The sequence below is a fragment of the Physeter macrocephalus genome, chromosome 2 (genome assembly GCF_002837175.3).
Source record: "Physeter macrocephalus isolate SW-GA chromosome 2, ASM283717v5, whole genome shotgun sequence".
NCBI classification, from domain to species: Eukaryota; Metazoa; Chordata; class Mammalia; order Artiodactyla; family Physeteridae; genus Physeter; species Physeter macrocephalus.
In genome coordinates this window covers 11,183,296-11,200,618 of record NC_041215.1, presented here as the reverse complement: position 1 = coordinate 11,200,618, position 17,323 = coordinate 11,183,296, and the positions used below count along the sequence as shown (strand labels likewise).

The 17,323-nt window shown below is 39.7% G+C and overlaps 1 protein-coding gene across 1 annotated transcript in view; it reads right to left on the bottom strand.

Moving 5' to 3' along the window:
- Positions 1 to 15,776, bottom strand: part of PRSS38 (serine protease 38) — a 25,419-nt gene extending 9,643 nt beyond the window's left edge. Inside the window, 3 exon segments of the mRNA XM_007113927.2 lie at positions 14,336 to 14,607; positions 15,161 to 15,323; positions 15,518 to 15,776. Of these exon segments, the coding sequence (XP_007113989.2) occupies positions 14,336 to 14,607; positions 15,161 to 15,323; positions 15,518 to 15,776 (694 nt within the window).
- Between the last annotated feature and the right edge of the window lie 1,547 nt (positions 15,777 to 17,323).

The window sequence follows — 17,323 nt, the reverse complement described above, 5'->3', positions numbered from 1 at the left end:
CTGTGAGCCATGGCTGCTGAGCCTGTGCGTCCGGAGCCTGTGCTCCGCAACGGGAGAGGCCACAACAGTGAGAGGCCCGCGTACCACAAAAAACAAACAAACAAACAAAAATACTGGTGTATCACCTCACACCAGTCAGAATGGCCATTATTTAAAAGACTACAGGGCTTCCCTGGTGGCGCAGTGGTTGCGCGTCCGCCTGCCGATGCAGGGTAACCGAGTTTGTGCCCCGGTCTGGGAGGATCCCACATGCCGCGGAGCGGCTGGGCCCGTGAGCCATGGCTGCTGGGCCTGCGCGTCCAGAGCCTGTGCCCCGCAACGTCCCACTCCTGGGCATATACCCAGAGTAATTCGAAAAGATACATACACCCCAACATTCATAGCAGCACTATTTACAATAGCCAAGACATGGAAGCAACCTAAATGTCCATTGACACACGAATAGATAAAGAAGATGTGGTATATATACACAGTGGAATATTACTCAGCCATAAAAAGAATGAAATAATGCCATTTGCAGCAACATGGATGGACCTAGAGATTATCATATTAAGTGAAGTAAGTTAGACAAAGACAAATATCATATATCACTTATATGTGGAATCTAAAAAAATGATACAAATGAACTTATTTATAAAATAGAAACAGACTCACAGACATGGAAAACAAACTTATGATTACCAAAGGGGATAGTGGGGGTGGGGGGAGACAAACTGAGATATATATACTACTATATATAAAATAGATAAACAAGGACCTACTGTATAGCACAGGGAACTATATTCAATATCTTATAATAACCTGTAATGGAAAAAAATCTGAAAAAGAATATATATATATATATATATATATATAGTTTAATGGGTATACAGTTTCAGATTTACAAGATGAAAAGAATCCTGGGGATGGATGGTGGTGATGGTTGCACGCACACCAATGTGAATGTATTTAACACCACTGAACTGAACACTTAAAAATAGTTAAGGTGGTAAATTTTATATTTTGTGTATTTTAACACAGTAAAAAAAAAAAAAAAAAAAAAAAAAGATTTGTGCTAAGATGTTCCCTCAAATGAGAAGACCCAAGAGGGTCAGTATCATAAAGCAGATACAAGTTACAGTGTTCTAATTTCCCTATTTGAGAGATGTTTACATAGGTATGCATTATATTATTACAAAAAAACATAAAGAGGATCACGTATGAACCAATGAATAATAATTTTTGGACCAAGAATTAGGATGACTCCCATTCTCTGCCCCTGATGGCCAAAGAAAGCAAGATAGACAGATACCAGACATATGAAATGACACTGGATGTCTGATAAGGGAGAGAGGACTGGGATGAATTTGGGAAAGGTCTCCTAGAATGAGAGTACCATAGAGAATGCATATGATCTGGGCTTACAGAGATCGTGGGTGTGCATCCCCCCATTCCCCTGCAGAGGTTGGGGTGCAGACATTTGTAAGATAAACCTGGGGGACAAGAAATGTTGCTAGGAGATGAGTGGTCCTGGTTTCAGAGTAAACTGAATTTGAGGGTTGGGTCAATCATTTCCTGAATGAGGTTAAAAATGAGACTACTGAAAAGTATGTTGAAAAGTATGTTGGAGGATTACTGAAGGTTTAAAGCAACAATAATGTCAATATAGTGTGCAGAATTAAAATATAGAACAATAGCATAAGGAATTGAAGGGGGAAATGGATATACTATGTTAAGTGTTTATCTGTTAAGCAGTAAACTATAAATTGAGGGGAAATGAATTTCATTAATGAATCCAATTCTCCATACTTTCCTACATATATGCCCTTTGCCATATGTCTTTGCAGTCACTCCCGTTGAGAGGTGTAATGTATTTTCTCAGTCCTTAGGTCTGAATTTTGCCACATGACATGCTTTGTCAATGGGATTTGAGCAGACGTGTTGCAAGCAAAGGCTTCAAAAAGTGTTGTTTCTCCCATAATTAAAAAAGAGTCATGTACCACAATGTTCATTGCAGCACTATTTACAATAGCCAGGACATGGAAGCAACCTAAGTGTCCATCGACAGATGAATGGATAAAGAAGATGTGGCACATATATACAATGGAATATTACTCAGCAATAAAAAGAAACGAAATTGAGTTATTCATAGTGAGGTGGATGGACCTAGAGTCTGTCATACAGAGTGAAGTAAGTCAGAAAGAGAAAAACAAATACCGTATGCTAACATATATATATGGAATCTAAAAAAAACGGTTCTGAAGAACCTAGGGGCAGGACAGGAATAAAGATTCAGACGTAGAGAATGGACTTGAGGACACTGGGAAGGGGAAGGGGAAGCTGGGGCGAAGTGAGAGAGTAGCATTGACATATATACACTACCGAATGTAAAATAGATAGCTAGTGGGAAGCAGCTGCATAGCACAGGGAGATCAGCTTGGTGCTTTGTGACCACCTAGAGGGGTGGGATAGGGAGGGTGGGAGGGAGATGCAAGAGGGAGGGGATATGGGGATATATGTGTACATATAGCTGATTCACTTTGTTATACAGCAGAAACTAACACAACATTATAAAACAATTATACTCCAAAAAGATGTTTAAAAAAAGGTGTTGTGTTTCTCCACCACTGCCTGTGGGCATTTTCTGGCCAGCCTGCTGGACAGTGAAAGATGCATGAATCAGAGTCTCGCACTCCAGCTCAGTCTGTCACAGGCCAGCCCATAGAGAGACAACCATCAGATACACAGGCAAGCTCAGCCATAACCAGCAGGACCATACAGCTCAAGACCTGTACATGTAAAAGTGTTGCCAGTCTGGGCTAAAAGGTAGTGTGATGTTCGAAATGTTGAAAAGGCTTTGGGCCCCAGGAGAGGTTGGGAAATTTGCTCAATGTGGTATTTTTCAAGGCCCTTTTAAGAAGTAGCCAAGGAGCAGGATATCTCAGAGAACAGTGCCAAGAGCCATGGAAAACAATGAGTCATTCAAAATCTTAGCAGGTTTATTGTAGAAATTGGGGAACTAATTCTAAAATTCATATGGAAATGCAAAAGACCCAGAATGCCCATGATAATCTTGAAGAAGAGAAAAACTGTGGAGGATGTGTAAGACCAGACTCATCATAAAGTTATGGTAAACACAGCACTGTTGTACTGGAGAGATCCATGTGGCAGAATAGTAAGCCTGGAAGTAGACCCACACACATACGGTCACAAGATGTTTGACAAAGGTGCCAGTACAGGTCAGTGGGAAAAGGCGATATTCTTTACAAATGTTGCTAGATCAAGTGAATATCAATATAGAAAAAAGTGAACCTTGTTTTTTTTCCTCACATCACATGCAAAAAATTAATTTTAGATGGATCTTATAACTAAAGGTAAAAATTAAACTCATAATGCTTCTAGGATAAATGGAGAAATTATCTTCATGAGCTTACAATAAGCAAATCTTCATAAGCAGGATACAAAAGACCCTACATATAAAAGAAAAAAAACAAGCCATAGTCTAGCAGAAAATATTTACTTACCTATCAAAGTACATGTATCTAGAATATATTAAAAATTCTACAAATCATAAAACCTCAAGAAGCTATCACGACACAATGATTGGCATAGCTAAGGTGAAAAAGACTGATACTATCAAGTGTTGGCAATGATGTGGAGCAACCAGCACTCTCATACATTGGTGATGGGAATATAAAAAGTCACAACCAGTTTATAAAGCTGTTAGGCAGTTTCTAATAAAGTTAAATTTACCCCACCCTATAGCCAACACATTCTATTACCAAGTATATCCCCAAGATAAGCAAGTCCATATGTTCACAAAAGGACTTACAAAATAATATTTGTTGTAGACTTTTTCATATGACCTAAAAACTGGGGACAACTCAGATGTCTATCTAAAGGAATATGGAAAAAAGAAATTTTGCCAAGTTCATACAATGGAAGATTGAATGACAGAAAAACAAGATGACTACTGATATGAACAACAATGTGGATGAATCTCACAAAGAGTAGGATGAAGGAAAGAGAAAAAAGAATACATGCTACATGATTCCTTAAACATGAAGTTTAAGGCAAAGCATATCTAAGAATCCACTGCCAAATCCAAGGTCATGAAGATTTACTCCTATGTTTTCTTCTAAGAGTTTTATATTAACTCTTAAATTTAGGTTGTTGACCCATTTAAAATTTTGTGTATGGTGTGAGATGGGGGTCCAACTTCATTCTTCTGAATGTGGATATTCAGTTGTCCCACCATCATTTGTTGAAAAAACTATTCTTTCCCCATTTAATGGAGTGGCACCCTTGTCAAAAGTCAATTGGCTATAGATGTATGCGTTTATTTCTGGGCTTTCAATACTATTCCACTGATCTATATATCTATTCTTATGCCAGTACCACATTGTTTTGATTATTGTAGCTTTGTAGAAAACCTTGAAATCGGGAAGTGTGAGTCTTTCAACTTTGATCTTTTTCAAGACTGTTTTGGCTATTCAGGTTCTCTTTCAAGTCCATAGGATTTTGAGGATCAGTTTTTCCATTTCTGCAAAATGTTGGAATTTTGATAGAGACTGCACTGAATATGTAGATCACTTTGGGGAGGCTGACATCTTAACAATATTAAGTTTTCCAATTCAGGAACGTGACTTGTCTTTACATTTATTTAGGTCTTGTAAAATTTCTTTCAGCGATGTTTTGTAGCTTTCAGTATTCCAGTCTTTCACTTCCTTGGATAAATTTATTTATAGGTAATTTTCCTTTTGGATGATATGGAATTGTTTTCTTAATTTCCTTTTTCAATTGTTCATTAATGTGTATAGAAACTGATTTTTGTGTGTGTTGATCTTGTGCCCTGCAAATTTGTTGAATTTGTTTATTGTCTGTCATCTGCAAAGAGAGATCGTTTTACTTCTTCATTTCCTATTTGGATGCCTTTCATTTCTTTTTATTGCCTAATGTGTCTGTCTAGAGTCTGGTACAATATAGAACACCAGTGGTGAAAATGAGCATCCCGTCTTGTTCCTGATATTAGGGGTAAGTTCTCAGTCTTTCTTCACTGAGTATAATGTTAGCTGTGAGTTTTTCATAAATGCCTTTAATCATCTTGAAGAAGTACATTCCTATCCCTAGTTTTATGAGTGTTTCTTTAAATTATGAAAGGATGTTGGATCCTGTCAAATACTTTTTATCCATCATTTGAGATTATCATATGTTTTTTTTCCACTTTTTAATGTGGTATATTACATTGATCAATTATTGTGTGTTGAACCTCCTTAGTATTCCAGGAATAAATCCTACTTTGTTGTAGTGTATAATCTTTCTAATATACTGTTGGATTCAGTTTGCTAGTATTTGGTTGATGATTTTTGCATATATATTCATGAGGAATAGTGGTCTGTGATTTTCTTTACTTGTGGCATCTTTGTCTGGCTTTGGTGTCTGCGTAATGTTAGCCCCATAGATGAGCTCCTCTCCTATTTTTTGGAGAATCTGAAAATAAATGGTGTTAATTTTTCTTAAAATGTCTGGTAGTATTCACCAGTGAAGTCATCTGGTCCTGGACTTTTCTTTGTTGAGAGGTTTTTGAATAGTGATTCAATCTTTTTACTTGTTATAAATCTATCCAGAATTTTTATTTTTTCTTGATTCAGTTTTGATAATTTGAGTGTTTATAGTAATTTTCCCATTTCATGTAAGTTATCTAATTTGTTGACATAGAATTCATTGTAGTATTATCTTATAATCCTTTTTATTTCTGTAAGGTCAGTCGTGATGTTCCCTGTTTCATTTCTGATTTTAGCTATTTGTACTTTATCTTTCTTTTGTGTGTGTGTGGTCAGTCTAGCTAAAGTTTTTTTTTTTAACATCTTTATTGGAGTATAATTGCTTTACAATGGTGTGTTAGTTTCTGCTTTATAACAAAATGAAGCAGTTATACATATACACATGTTCCCATATCTCTTCCCTCCTGCATCTCCCTCCCTCCCACCCTCCCTATCCCACCCCTCTAGGCCATCACAAACCACCTAGCTGATCTCCCTGTGCTACGCAGCTGCTTCCCACTTAGCTAAAGTTTTGTTAATTTTGTCGATCTATTCAAATAAATAACTTTTATTTCATTCACTCTAATTTTTTCTATTCTCTATTTCATTTTTTTCTGCTTTAATCTTCATTATTTCCTTCCTCTTGCTACCTTTGGGTTTAGCTTGTTCTTTTTACAGTTCCTTAAGTCATAAAATGAAGCTATTTATTTGAGGTCTGACTTCTTGTATAGCTACAAATTTCCCTCTGAGTGTTGATTTCACTGCATTCTATAAGTTTTGGTAATGTGTTTTTGTTTTCATTCATCTCAAAATATTTTCTAATTTAATATGTGATTTCCCCTTTAATCCATGTTTGTTTAAGAGTTGTAACATATTCTTTGGAAATAAGGAAAGTAAACCTAATTGAAAGAAGTATTATGCTAGGAATAAAGAAATTAGATTAACATGTGCATAAAGCCAGATAAGCATGTCCTGTATAAAACAACAGTAAAAGAGAATAATCTTGATTGTATAAAAAAGATGGAATGAAAATACTGGAAAAGAGTAACATACAAAATGGAAGTAACATATGAAATAATAAAACATATATGTTTATATTTATAAATATATGAAACGGTATTTTTTCCTTTGGATAACATGTATAACTGAACATACATGAGTATATATGTTCATAACTCATGTATGTTCAGGTATGCATGTTAAAAATTTAAGAAGAGCTACAAGAAGATTAAAAATTGGAAATTTAACTTGCAGAACAGTAGACAGTAAAAACGTAATATAGAAAATCAGGGACTTCCCTGGTGGCACAGTGGTTAAGAATCCACCTGCCAATGAAGGGGACTCGGGTTCGAGCCCTGGTCCGGGAAGATCCCACATGCCACCTGGCAACTAAGTCTGTGTGCCACAACTACTGAACCTCCATTTTAGAGCCTGCGAGCCACAACTACTGAGACCGTGTGCCACAACTACTGAAGGCCACATGCCTAGAGCCCATGCTCCACAACAAGAGAAGCCACTGCAATGAGAAGCCCGTGCACCACAACGAAGAGTAGCCCCCACTATCAGCAACTAGAGAAAGCCTACATGCAGCAACAAAAACCCAACACAGCCAAAAATAAAATAAATTAATTAATTTTTAAAAAGGAAATCAGTCTATTGGAAAGGGAGAATTACAGGGAAAATATTTAAAAGAAAGCAGCAAACAGACAGTACAAAATAATAATTTAGAAATAAGTTTACACATGGGATTTCTGGCTAGGATGGAGTGAAGTGATCAGCAAACCCTTTCTCCAATAAGCAAGTATAAAACTGAACAAAATTATTTTTAAAAATTTCAGGGCTCCATAGGTCAAACAAAAGCAAAGGAAACTTGAGAGATGCTTATTCATGAACAACTGGTGGAACTTTGTGTAACAATGGCAAAAGTCTGACCTAGTTGTCTGGGGCTTCACCACCCTTGACATCCCTCTATCTCTGCTCTGTCACTGTGGTAGTTTTACCTTGGTAGGGCTGGCTGGGAAAGCAGTTTTTCTGCCAGAGGGAGAGAACTTGATTTGGAGGGGACAGCTAAAAAAAAACAACACTTTGTACTGTCATTTAAAGTATCTAGATTTGTAGGAAATGAGTAAGGAAGACCTAAAGCAGTGTTGGTCTGAGACTGTCATTCTGGGTGGGGTGAACAGTGTCTCTGATGGAAATTTATGGGGACTCTGGAAATAAGAAAGCAATAGAAAGGCTAGATAAATCTCCACTGATCCCTGGGATGACTGTGTAACTATATGTATAAACATGGAGGTACCAGTGGGCTTAGTGAAAAGTAAAAGCTGAGGCAGACTCAAGAGTCACACAGACTCTAAATGTGTTCACCAGCCTCCACATAAAACCCACTGTCAAAGGTGGAAGCCTTAGAAGTTTGAGATGCCCAAATCATTGGCTAACCAATGAGATATTAAGACACAGTGGTGACACTTAGGAAGCCAGAATAAAAATAATAAATATAAGAATTAAGAATAAAAAAATGAGCACAGACCTCAGCAACTACAAACTACAAGAGAGATTCTGCAAACTAAGTCCGGGCAAATTACTCAAAACAAAGCAAAAGAAATCAAAACCTTCAGGGAAAATCAGAATCCAAAGTTCTTACAATATTTTATGTATGTCCAATTTTCAACAATAAAAACTCTATGCAAAAAATAGGAAAGTATGACCCATATTCAGGAAAAAACAAGTCAATATAAAGAAGCTCTGTGTGGCCCCAGGTGATGATTTTAGTTGATAAATATTTCAAAACAGTTGTTATAAGTATGTTTAAAGAATTTTTTAAACTACATTTAAAAAGTTAAATGAAAATATCATGATAATGAGTCAACACATAGGGAATCTTAGCAGAAATACAAAAACTATAAAAAAAGAATGAAATGGAAATTCTAAAGTTGAAAAGTTCAGTAAGAAATATTAATAATTCATTAGGTTGGATCAACAGAAGATATGTGATAGCAGAAAAAATAATCAGTGAAATTGAAGCTAGATTAGTAGAAGTTATCTAATTTAAAAAATAGAGCATAGACTTCCCTCATGGTGCAGTGGTTAAGAATTTGCCTGCAAATGCAGGGGAAATGGGTTTGAGCCCTGGTCTGTGAAGATCCCACATGCTGTGGAGCAACTAAGCCCATGTGGCACAACTACTGAGCCTGTGCTCTAGAGCCCATGAGCCACGACTACTGAAGCCCACGTGCCCAGAGCCTGTGCTCCACAACAAAGACAAGCCACTGCAATGAGAAGCCCGTGCACTGCAATGAAGAGTAGCCCCCGCTCACTGCAAGTAGAGAAAGCACAAGAGCAGCAATGAAGACCCAATGCAGCCAAAAATAAATTAATTCATTTAAAAAAAAGAATACAGCAAAAAAAATGAAGAAAAGTGAACAGACCCTAGAGACCTATGGGAACCATGAAGCACATCAACACACATAACAAGACTGCCAGAAAGAGGGGAAAGGAGAGAGGTGAGAAGAGGAGAGGAAAGAGAGAGAAAGGGAGAGGGGGGAAGGGAGAGAGAGAAGTGCAAAAAAAAAATTGAAGAAAATGTGGCCCAAAACATCCTGAATTTGACGAAAAAGAATCTTCACATCTGAGAATCTCACTGAACCTCAGGAAAGATAAACACAAAGAGATACACATCTAGACACAATATGATTAAACTCCTGAAAACCAAAGACAAAAGAAAATCCTGAGATCAATAAGAGAAAATCAACCAATTACATGGTGATAAACAGTATGGTTAATAGCTGACTTCTCACCAGAAACAATGAAAGCCAGAGGCAGTAGAACAACAGACTCAAAGTGTTGAAAGAAAAAACCCTTTGAGTTATTTGTAATAGGTGGATAGACCTGGAGTCTGTCATACAGAGTGAAGTAAGTCAGAAGGAGAAAAACAAATACCGTATGCTAACACATATATATGGAATCTAAGAAAAAAAATGTCGTGAAAAGATTAGTGGTAGGACGGGAATAAAACACAGACCTACTAGAGCATGGACTTGAGGATATGGGGAGGGGGAAGGGTAAGCTGTGACAAAGTGAGAGAGTGGCAGGGACATATACACACTACCAAATGTAAATTAGATAGCTAGTGGGAAGCTGCTGCATAGCACAGGGAGATCACCTCTGTGCTTTGTGACCACCTAGAGGGGTGGGATAGGGAGGGTGGGAGGGAGGGTGACACAAGAGGGAAGAGATAATGGAACATATGTATATGTATAACTGATTCACTTTGTTGTAAAGGAGAAACTGACACACTATTGTAAGACAGTTATACTCAAATAAAGATGTTAAAAAAAATAAATAAAGTAAAACTTCCAGAGGGCACCTGAAAAAAAAATAAAAAATAAAAAATAAAATTAAAAATTAAAAATTAAAAAATTTAAAAAAAAAAGCATTTAAGACCTTACCTGTCTTTATCCATCAGGGAAATGGGAACATATGTATATGTATAACTGATTAACTTTGTTGTAAAGCAGAAACTAACACACCATTGTAAAGCAATTATACTCCAATAACGATGTTTAAAAAATAAATAAATAAACATTATTAACTTAAAAACAAAAATTCTGTATCCAACAGAACTATCCTTCAGACATGAAGATGAAATCAAAATATTCCAAGATAAATAATGTATAAACATATGTATCTATTAAAGATTTTCTTTGTGGTTAACATGTGGTTAGCATTATGTAATGCTTCTATATATATACATGATTATTTTACATTGCTGATTTTTTATTTTCAAATACATTTTAACAACACTGCATTTTTACTCCCCTTTCTTCAAGATTACTGTTTTTGACATCATATTTTACTTCTTTTTGTTTTGTGTATTCCTTAACTACTTATTGTGGATAGAGATGGTTTTTTTACTTTCATCTTTTAACCTTCTTACTAGCTTTGTATGTGGTTGATTTACTATCTTTACTGTGTATTTGCCTTTACTGATGAGTTTCTTCCTTTCATAATTTTCATGTTCTAGTTGTGGCTCTTTTTCACTTAGAGAAGTCCCTTTAACATTTCTGTAAAGCTGGTTTGGTGGTGCTGAACTCTTTTAAGTTTTCTTGTCTGTAAAACTTTGGATCTCTTCATCATATCTGAATGAAATCCTTGACAGGTAGATTATTCTTGGTTGTATGTTTTTCCCTTTCACTCTTTAAATATACCATGCCATTCCCTTCTAGCCTGCAGAGTTTTTGCTGAAAAGTCAGCTGATAGCCTTATGGGAGTTCCCTGTATGTAACTTGTTGCTTTTCCCTTGCTGCTTTTAATATTCTCTCTTTATCTTTAATTTTTGCCATTTTAATTACAAGGTGTCTTGGTGTGGTTGATCCTGTTTGGGACTCTGTGCTTCCTGGACCTGATGTCTGTTTCTTTTCCCCAGTTAGGAAAATTTTCAGCTATTATATCTTCACATATGTTCTCTGCCTCTTTCTCTCTCTCTTCTCATTCTGGGACTCCTATCATGCAATTGTTAGTATGCTTGATGTTGTCCCAGAGGTCTCTTAAACCGTCCTCATTTCTCTCTATTTTTTCTTTTTTCTGTTCTGTTCAGCTTCACTGATTTCCACTACTCTGTCTTCCAGCTTGCTGATCCATTCCTCTGTATCATCTAATCTATTGTTGATTCCTTCTAGTGTATTTTGCATTTCAGTCATTGTATTCTTCATTTCTATTTGGTTCTTCTTTATATTTTCAAATTCTTTGTTAAAACATCTAACTGCTCGCTCTGTTCATCCATTCTTCTCCTGAGTTCTTTGATCATCTTTATGATCATTACCTTGAACTCTTTCAGGTAGATTGCCTATCTCAACTTCACTTAGTTCTTCTTCTGGGGTTTCATCTTGTTCCTTTATTTGGAACATGTTTCCCTGTCACCTCACCTTGACTAATTTGCTGTGTTAATATGCATGTATCTGGTATGTTGGTTACATTTTCCAACCTTGGATAAATAGCCTTTTGTAGGAGACAGTCTATGCATCCCAACAGTGTAATACCCTCTGGTCACCAGAGCTATATGCTCTAGTGATGCCCCCTATGTTGGCTGTGTGGGTCCTCCTGCTGTGGCAAGCTGAGTGCTGAGGATTGTCTGGTAGGCATGGCTGACCCCCAGTCAGATAGGTTGCCAGGCCCTGCTTTGTGTGGAGGCTGCCAACTGGTTGTTGGTGCCAGGTCATGAGGTGGCTGCCTGAGTAACACTGTGGGGTCCTGGTGCTAGTGCTGGCTCACTCGTGGACAGAGTCAAGGTTCTGGTGTGGGTGGTTGTGGGGTCAGGATTCTTGGATCTAGTGTTAGCTTACTGGTGAGTGGGGCAGGATCCCAGGGTTGTTGGCTGAGGAGTCCAAGATATCTCAGAGCTGGCGTTGGCCTGCTGGTGAGTTGGCTGCTTCCTACAAGATAGGGTGAAAGGCTGTAGTGTTTCTGGGGCTGGTATAAGCCTGGTGGTGCATGGGGCCAGGGGTCAGGAGATCCTGGATCTGGTGTCTGCCCACTGGTGGGCAGAGCCAGGTCCTGGAGTTTCTCGTTGCAGATCCTAGGGGCCCCAAATCATGTGTATTGCTCTGCTGGTGGGCAGTGCTCAGGCCCAGCTTGTCTCAGGGCTGGTGCCAGCTTGATGGTAGGTGAGCTGGATCCTGCCATAGCAGGCTGTGTGTCTGCAGTTGTCCTGGGCCTGTTGTCCACCCACTGGTGGGTGAGGCTGGTCCTGAGGCCAGAGCCAGCTCGCTGATGGGTAGGGCCAAGCCCCAGGGGTTTCTGGAGTTTGTGCCTCCCCACTGGTGGATGGAGCTGTGTCCTGGTGTCTCTGGCTGCAGGGCCTTGTGTGCCCTGGGTCTACTGCCTGCACAGTGACATGTGGGGCCAGGTCCTGAGCCATCTGGTGGACAGGACCATGTCCAGTGGTGGCTGTTGTCTCAGGAAGTCTTAAGGCAACCTGTCTCTTGGTGGATGGGCCTGTATCCAACCCAGCTGGTTGCTAGAGTTGAGGAGTCCCAGTACTGGTGACTATAGGCTGGTGGGCAAGGGCAGGGCTGAGTTCTGAGGCTAATAAGCTAGATGGAGGATTCCAAAATAGCGCTTGTCAACACAAGTGTCCATGTGGTAGAAAGAGCTCCCCAAAATGGCGCCACCAGTGTCTGTGTTCCCAGGGTGAAATCCAGTTGCCTCCTGCCTCTCTGGGAGACCCTCCAAGATCAGTAGGTGGGTCTGACCCAAGCCCCTTTCAAATCACTGCTTCTGCTCTGGGTCCTGGAGCATGTAAGATTTTGCATGTGCCTTTTAAGAGTCTTTATTTCTCACAACTTTCTGGGTCTCCCAAAAGTAAGCCCTGTTGGCCTCCAAAACCAAATATTCTTGGTGCATGACCCCAGGACTGGGGAGCTCAATGTGGGGCTCAGACCCTTTACTCCTTGGGGAGAAGCTCCATGTTTGTAATTATTCTCCTGTTTATGGGTCACCCACCCAAGGGTATAGGTCTTGAATATACTATGACTTTGCCCCTTCTATCCATCTCTTTGTGGTTCCTTCTTTATATCTTTAGTTGTAGAAAATCTTTTCTGGTGGATTACAGTCTTTCTCATCAATAGTTGTTATATCAGTAGTTGTAATTTTGGTGATCCAGTGAGAAGAGGTGAGCTCAGGGTCTTCCTATTCTGCCATCTTGGCTATATCTCCCTAACTCTGGTCTCTGTCTTTTGACTTGTGAGTTTAACCCATTCACATTTAAAGTAATTACTGATAAGGAGGAACTTGCTTCTGTCATTTTGCTACTTATTTTCTACATGCCCTATAGTTTCTTCCCCCCTCATTTTCTTGTATTCCTGTCTTCTTTTCATTTAGTTGATTTTTTGTAGTGAAATGTTTAAATTCCTTCTTAATTTCCTTTTGTGGTTACCATGGGGACTACATTTAACATTTAAAGTTTTAACATTCTAATCTGAATTTATATCCACTTAACTGAAATAATGTTTTTTTACTTGTCAACCAGATATGAAACTTTCTTAAACTGGTATAAGATATCAATCTGAAATCTCCAAACCAAGCCACAGACTTAATAGTAAACCATTAGAAGCATTTCCATTAAAATAAAAAACAAGAAAAGGAGACCTAGCAACATTTCTACTAGAGGTTCTAACCATTGCAATAAGAAAAATAAATAAAAGATAAAATATAGGAAAGGAAGTGATGAAACAATCTTTATTTGAAGAAAATATTATATTAAAAAATCTAGAACAATTAAATAATCAACTGACAAAATATTATAAATGAGTACTATATGGTGGCTGGAAACAAGATCAATGCGCAGAAATCAACAGCTGTGTCTGATTAGCAAATGCAATTTAAAATAATCTTTTAAATAATCATAAAAATTCTAAATTATGCAGATTTAAACCTAGAAAGAAAGTGCAAGGCTTTTATGGATAACTAGAATAACTAAAATGTTTTTTCATAGGTTAAAAAAGATTATCTCTAAATTGAATTTAAAATCTTAAGAAAAACTGTGCTTGGAAATTTGTGTTCTCGGTATACTAAATATTAATTCCACATTCAAAGTAGATGTAACTACTTCTCTGTAAACAACAAAGCCAGCCAGGAGTAAAACAAAATTCTACATTGACAGAGAAAGAGAGAGTGATTGATGGATAGGGATTCCAGTCCTCAGATACTTGCAACCCCTTAATGGACAGAACATGTTCTCTCCTGCAATGTCATAGAGCCATTATCCCTTCCACAAGCTCCAATAATGGGATCGACCTTGTACTTTGTTTTCTTACCTTGTTGGGAGATGGATCCCCATCCTGTAACCCAGCAAGAAAGGTTCAAAAGAGTCACATCTGGGGGTGCAATACATATGGGAAGCACAGAGTCGGAAAACACAATGCGAGTTTTCAGCTGCACCAGAGCAATGTTGCCCCCACCAGGATGGTACACTTCATATGTGGGGTGTATGATCACCTTATTCACCTCAAACCATTGGGTGTGATTGCCTGCAACCCTGAGGTCCACAAGGCCCACATACATATCAAATGCTTCAGTGATCTTGTTCCTGTAGGGACAGAGGACAAAGGCATAGTGGTTCGAGCACCTTGCACCTGGGAAGAGAAGCTTCCATGAGATCACAGGCTCAGGGAGTCCTGGAGCATGGCAGCCTGGGTATCCAAGCTCTAAGCCAGGATGTGGAAAGCAAGCCCTTCCAGCACATTAGGGACCTGACTGTCTGGCAGAATTGCCCCCAACAAAGTCCTGACCTGAGCCCATGGAGGATTCAGGGACCCACCAAGACCTGCTGGACAGCCCAGGATGGTGAGCTTGTCAGATGTACAATGAGCTGCCAATGAAGATAGGTCTTTCATCACCTCTCATCCTGTGATTTGTCCTCTCTCCTCACCTCTCATCCTATTATGTGGTTCCACACCTTTCTGGAAGAGCTGAGGGCCCTAAAGGAGCCCTCAGCCCTGTGCAAGAAACTGTAGTGGATGGAGCTGTGTGCTGGGTCCCACTATCTCTGCTTCCAAGAAGTCCCAGTCATATGTGACCCATGTGCTTGGTCTTGCAGCCCTAGACCTCCATGGGAATGGTATCCAGCACTGCCCACTCACCTGTCAAAGCAGTGGGCGGCTGACATGATCCAGTATTCATCAATGATGGACCCACCACAGATGTGGAAGCCTGCATAGTGCACACTGACCTGCCACGGCCACTTTTTCTCGAGGGTAACCACGCCTCCCATGATCTTCCTCTGCATATGATGCTGGCCACAAGCTGAGGAAAGAAGGACAGAGTATGCGAGTAGCAATGGCACCAGGGCAGGCCTGGCCACAGGCAAAGCCAAGGAGGATGAGTGGGAGGAGGGAAAAGGGGGAGGGCCACGGAAGACTGGGTTTCCACCCTTGGGGGGAGGAAGCCCGGGATTCACCGCAGGGACCACCGCCAACCCGGGCTTGGAGGGGTCCTACCCACATCATGACTAAAGGCGACCCCCTCACTGGCAGGGTGCCTGTAGGCCGTGGCTGCAGCCAGGGTGTGAGACAGGAGAAACAGGAGCTTGAGGAGGCTCGGGGTCCTGGACTCTCCAGGCCCAGTGTGAGGGCCGGTGAGAGCGGCATCCATGAGGTGGGAGTGCCTCATGGATGTGAGGGCTACAGCATGCAACTTGTGACGGCACAAACACGCGACAGTGCCCAGGCACACGATGGCATTAAAGCGCGACAGCATAAACACCGGCTCTCTCACTCCTCAGATGGGAGCCAGCTCTCAATGGTCCTCCCCTCCATCACCCCCCAACCCCGCTATGGCTGGCTCGCTGTGGTCTCACTCCCTAGAGGGTAGTCAGTAGACTCTGGGTGGTCTTGCTCACCGGATGGTGGTGGTCATTGGTTTCTCTCCCCACTCTTGGCTGATGCAATGGAAATAATTTCGTCCTGTGTCTCCCAACATCCAGCCAGTAAGCTGGCGTTTGGTCATGTCTCAGTTGTAGCATTCCAGAAATGTACAAACACTTTTCATGCCTCTTCTTGATCATATTTGCTAATGTGCCATTGAATAGAGCAAGTTATACAGGTGTTGGGAAAAAAGCGATGGAAAAATGCCTTATACTACTTAAGCCTTCTCTCTGGAAACTTCAGAACTCTGCTGCTGTGACAATACATACAGAAATGAACAGGACTGTGTTCCAATAAAACTGTATTTGCAGACACTGAAACTTGAAGTTCATTTAATTTTTCACATCTCACAAAATATTCTCTTGTTTTACCCCCAAGCAATAAAAGTGTACAAACCATTCTTAGTTCAGAATGTACAGATGTACATTAATTCAGATGTACAGAAACAGGTAGTTTGCCAACCTCTACTCTGTTTCTTATATTTCTTTTTTTAAAAAATAGATTTTATTTTCTATAGCAGTTTTGGGTTCACAGCAAAATTAAACAGAAGGCACAGAGATTGTTAACGGGGCAGGCAATGTAAGTGTTAGGGTAGGAGGTATTGGGAAATCTCTGTACCTTCTATTTCTCGATATTAATCCCTTGTCTTTTATATGTATTGCCAATAATTTCTTTCTTCATTGTTCCTTGTTCTTTAATATGTTTCAAGTGTGTTCATAACTGTTCAATGGGGAATTTTTATAATGGCTACTTAAAAATCCTTGTCCAATAATTCAACAGCTATGTTAGCTTGATGTTGGTGTCTATTAATTGTCTTTTCTTATTGGAATTGAGAGTTTACTAGTTCTTAGTGTGAAAAGTCATTTTGGACTGTGTCCTAGGCATTTTGAGTGTTACTCTATGAGTCTCTGGTTCCCACTTAAATCTTCTATTGATCTTTTAGCAAGCAAACCTGTTTAGGTTCAGAACGCACATTCTGGCTCACTCTGGTGGACTGTGGTTCCAACAGCAGTTTAGTTTATTACGTCTCTGCAGGGCTATTCTGGTCTGTCCACTTGCATGTTTCCCAGATGACAGGACTCCACCTCACGGTCTTCTCAGTGCTGGCTTGAGATGGGGAATGGTGTTACCTCCTACTACAGGTGGGGAGAGAAGACAGTCTCCACAATGTGTCTGGCGTGTGTGTCCCATCCTTCCTGCAGGGGGTTGTGGAAGTCAGATAGCACTGGTTCTCAATCAGGGGTGATGTTGCAAGGGCACATTTGGTAATAACTGGATACATTTCTGATTATCAGAATTGGGGGAGTGTGCTATTGGCATCTGGTGGGTTTTACAGGGTTACTGCTATACATCCTATAATGCATAGAGTACCCTTCCAGA